The 4,413-nt window shown below is 39.8% G+C and overlaps 1 protein-coding gene across 1 annotated transcript in view; it reads right to left on the minus strand.

Moving 5' to 3' along the window:
* The window catches only part of CCDC178 (coiled-coil domain containing 178), a 245,073-nt gene that overhangs the window by 156,541 nt on the left and 84,119 nt on the right, over positions 1–4,413 (minus strand). Inside the window, exons 13-14 of the mRNA XM_006766397.1 lie at positions 2,981–3,043; positions 1,457–1,618 (exon numbers count right to left, since the gene is read on the minus strand). Of these exons, the coding sequence (XP_006766460.1) occupies positions 1,457–1,618; positions 2,981–3,043 (225 nt within the window). The remainder of the gene's footprint in view (positions 1–1,456; positions 1,619–2,980; positions 3,044–4,413) is intronic.

The raw sequence follows: 4,413 nt of genomic DNA on the forward strand, positions 1-4,413 counted from the left end.
AAGGCAGGAGCTGCCGTCTGGTGGTCAGGGCGCTCCCACATGGGGAGCTCTGCTCAGCCACAAGCCAGGCTGATGGCTACCAGCACAGCGGTGGTGGTGGGAGCCTCTCCCGCCTCCCCAGCAGTGCTAAGGATGTCCGACTGTGGCTTATGTCTGCTCCCTGCTGGCAAGTGGACATCCCCCGAGGGCGGCCAGGCTGCCAGAGGGATGTCTGCTTGCCAGCTTAGGCCCAATCCCCCTGGGGAGCAGGCCTAAGCCAGCAGGTGGTCATCCCCCGAGGGGTCCCAGACTGCGAGAGGGCACAGGCCGGGCTGAGGGACCCCCTCCCCACCGAGTGCACAAATTTTTGTGCACCGGGCCTCTAGTTATAAAATAAGGGGAAATGAAAGTCATTCAACTTTTCTGGAATTCATTATCAGCCTCAGATGACTGTACTGAGGCTTTTGATGCAATTAATAAATTTCTATCATTGATGTGAGGAGGAGTCCTTACTGAAATCATTTCTCTCGCTTGTTGTTAGTTATATGAGCTCGATGATAAGCATTTAGAAGCCTACCCAGCATTGGCTGTGTCCATGCTTCATGGACTTGTACAACCTGCCTCTTGCATTTAGGCTCAAGTTTTCTTAAGTTAAGATACAGTTAAACTTTCTCTTCTTTCTCTTGCCTATTCCATAGAGAGCCTTTGAGGCTCAAAATAAACTTTCATATTAGGAACACTTTGCAGATCACAAAGATTTTAAAATACAGAAAACCTGAAAATTATTAACGTCTAACAATATAAAGTTACACCGTCATTTGCAATGATAAAAAAAAAAAAATCCTGTTGTCAAAATGGCCCAAATGAATATGTATATACTCCTGGTAGCTAAAGACGAGAATGTATAACTCTTACCACACCCTCTATTCTCCAAAAGACTAATGACATGATGTACACATATTTTTCTACTAAATATTTCCTTGGGAAGGGCGGGTAATATCAGTTACTGCCATGAACTTGTTTTGAAAATATCTTATCGACATTTGCTTTATTTTTCACCCTCGCTGTTTTCTACACACATCCAACATTTACCATGAAAATGTCAAGATGCACTGTATTTTATATTTGAGTAAAGACAGCTTTGGTTTTATTAATGAGCAGTGAAGACTCTGAATTAAATCTGCCAGAGAGGGCAATCACACCCAATTGATCACTACTCACCTATTGGAAAACTGTGTTTCCTAAGTACACTCGAAGAGACAGAATAAGGTTCCAGGTTGCGGCATTCAGAGCCCTTCTGTGTAATTCCACTGTAGGTCAGCTGTGGACTCATGAAAGAGTTACTTATTCTGTCACCGAGTCTATGTCTTCCTAGGTGAAATCACAATTTTCCAAGTAATAACCTACTACCACATCCCTGCTTTGTCAACCTAAGCATTCCTGGAAATAGGTGTCTGGATTAGCGGGAGATGCTTACATTGAAGTGTTCTTTGTGGAGAGCTTTGATTTGCTCCGCATTTTCTTCCATCTGAAGCAGAGGCTCCTCTATTTCTGTCAGGGTCAGGGAGTAGATCGCTATCCTCCTTATGAGCTCCTCCCTCTCAAGTTGCTCTTCTTCTTGCAGGGAAAACAGTTTTTTCTGCCAGCAAAGATATAAAGCAATTCATTCAGTTATTAATTACCTAGACATTTATTGTCTCCATCAGGCAGGAATATTTGCTGTTATTTGAAAATAAATGCCACCATTAAAAGCAACAGGTATAAATATAACCAATGTAAAGCATGTCCAGTTATTTTTTAAAAGATGAGAAAAATATCGATGAACAATAAAAATCAAATGTTCTTAAGTAAATATTAGAAGATCATAAGGTTAGAGAACACACTAACAATAAATATTGAAATATTTGTTAATTCCTGAAATCAAAGACCAAAAAAACCCACCGATAATAAGTTAATAACAAAATATTAAGCAAAAAGAGCTGAGAGATTATAGATTAAATATGCAAATAAATTAGGGAATTTGGCATTTTCAAACATATGGAAGTAGAGAAACAATGCTTTATATGTTTGAAAATGTCAAATTTCCTAATAGAAGAAATTCCAAAATGTGTGTTTCTTTCAAAGAGGACCAGAGGTGCAAATAATCTCAAATCATCTTGAAAAGTAACACTGTTTTGAATTGTTTTCTCTCTTTTTAAAAATATATATTTTATTAATTTTTTTACAGAGAGGAAGGGAAAGGGATAGAGAGTTAGAAACATCGATGAGAGAGAAACATCGATCAGCTGCCTCCTGCACACTCCCCACTGGGGATGCGCCCACAACCAAGGTACATGCCCTTGACCGGAATCGAACCTGGGACCCTTGAGTCCGCAGGCCGACACTCTATCCGCTGAGCCAAACCAGTTAGGGCTGTTTTGTCTCTTGATTTTAGTATTCCTATAACAATAATTTTAAATATTTATGTATTTTGAAGGGGAGACATTCTAGAAAGATGCCAGGGATCAAAACACCCAATCTGGGCTTCAAAGAATATGTATATGGTGTAGATAAATATTAAAAAAATAATTAATAATTAAAACTGATTTTATAGCTATAATGCTTCACTCCCGATTTTGTTTTACATAGAAAAATCACAGCATATTTTTCTTTTAATGTTAAATAAGGAAGTTCAATGGAAAGACACTAAAAGTGAAGAAAACGTAGCATCGTCACAAAGAAAACGGAAGAGACATTGAGCAAGAAGCTCCCTCTGCCCTTTCACTGGACTGGCAGACACTCCCAGCATGCCACAGAATGCGAGACAGCTCAGAGATCAGTCCCTTTCTGCATGACCAGACACGCTGGTCCTCCATGGAGGGCAACTGTCCTCAGCTACGGAGAGAAAACTGCTGGCTTGCAAGCCAAGCAGTAAAAGAGGCCTCATTGCAGACAAATTTAAAATGCTAAGTAAAACGCAAATTAAAGGAAGAATAAAATATTAAAAGCAAATTAGGATTACCTGAAGTATCATTCCATTAGCCACTTCACTTCGAGTGATTTTTTTCAAGAAGTCTTCTCTACCCTGTAAATCATCAAAAACTCTTAAAGAGGAGTTTTTATTTACATAATGTCAGAAAACATTTTTTTAAAGACAATTGCTAACATGAGACACATTTTACTTACGTTATAATAAAAAGTAAAATATTTGTTACAAACTGAGTATTACAAACAAACAAGCCTGGCCTAGCCACTTTGGCTCAGTGGATAGAGTTGGCCTATGGACCAAATGGTCCTGGGTTTGATTCTGGTCAAGGGCATGTACCTTGGTTGCAGGCTTCTCCCGGCCTGGGCCCTGGTAGGAATTCTTGTAGGAGGCAACCAATCAATATGTTTCTCTCACATCAATGTTTCTCTCTCCCTTTCCCTCTCTCTTCCACTCTCCCTAAAAATCAATGGAAAAATATCCTCAGGCAAGGATTAACAACAACAAAAATAATAACAAGCCTGCTGTTATTTGAGGCAAAGTTAGCATGTGATAGGGTGCAGAATTTCAGTTCAAGTGACTTTGTACTTTACAATCTGCAACTAAAATGAGTGTAATCCAAAAGGGAAAAAACTAGCCAGTCTTCAATTCCTTTTTTAAAAAACTATCCTTTTGTTTTAAATGTCTATTTCCATAAAGAAATCATTCAACTTAGAAAACAAGATAGATACAATTCAAGTTTGAAGTTTGCAAAAGGGGATCAGATTTTCCATTTGGCTAAACTGATTCATTCCCCACCCCCACCCCCCACCCACACACACACTTTTTCATCCTCTTCTCTCTTTTTTTTACATCATTCCTTGAAAATCAGTGGGCAAAATATATTTGGAAAAATCTTTGTTACTTGGATAAAGAGTTTTAAACTCTTTTCTCAGTTGTATTATACATCAGCACACAACCAGATTGGGAAATAACTCAAAAAGTTACTTCTACTTTATTTTATTTTTAAACATTTTTAAACATTTATTTTTATTATTGACATTATTACAGATGCCACCCATCCCCGCCTTTTTCCTCTTCACCCAGCACCCGCCCCACCCCAGGCCTTCATTACACTATTGTCTGTGTCCATGGGATATGCAGATCTTATCTAATAAAAGAGAAATATGCAAATTGACCATACCTCCGCTACACTCACAAGCTATGCCCACAAACCATGCCTGCCAGCTAATCAGAGCAACTATATGCAAATTAACCCAACCCAAATGGTTGCCGGCAGCCAGGAAGCTGGAGCAAGCAGGCGGCTTGTTGTCCTGGTGATGGAGGAAGCCAAGCTTCCTTCCTTCCCTGGCCGGCTGTAGTCTCCACTCAAGGCAACAAAGTTCCAATTATAGAAGATAAATAAATCCCAGATACCTGCTTCCAGCCAGCCTCCACTGGGAGCTTGGGTGGATGGGTGCCATGGCCAG

This window comes from Myotis davidii, unplaced genomic scaffold (genome assembly GCF_000327345.1).
Source record: "Myotis davidii unplaced genomic scaffold, ASM32734v1 scaffold520, whole genome shotgun sequence".
Lineage (NCBI taxonomy): Eukaryota > Metazoa > Chordata > Mammalia > Chiroptera > Vespertilionidae > Myotis > Myotis davidii.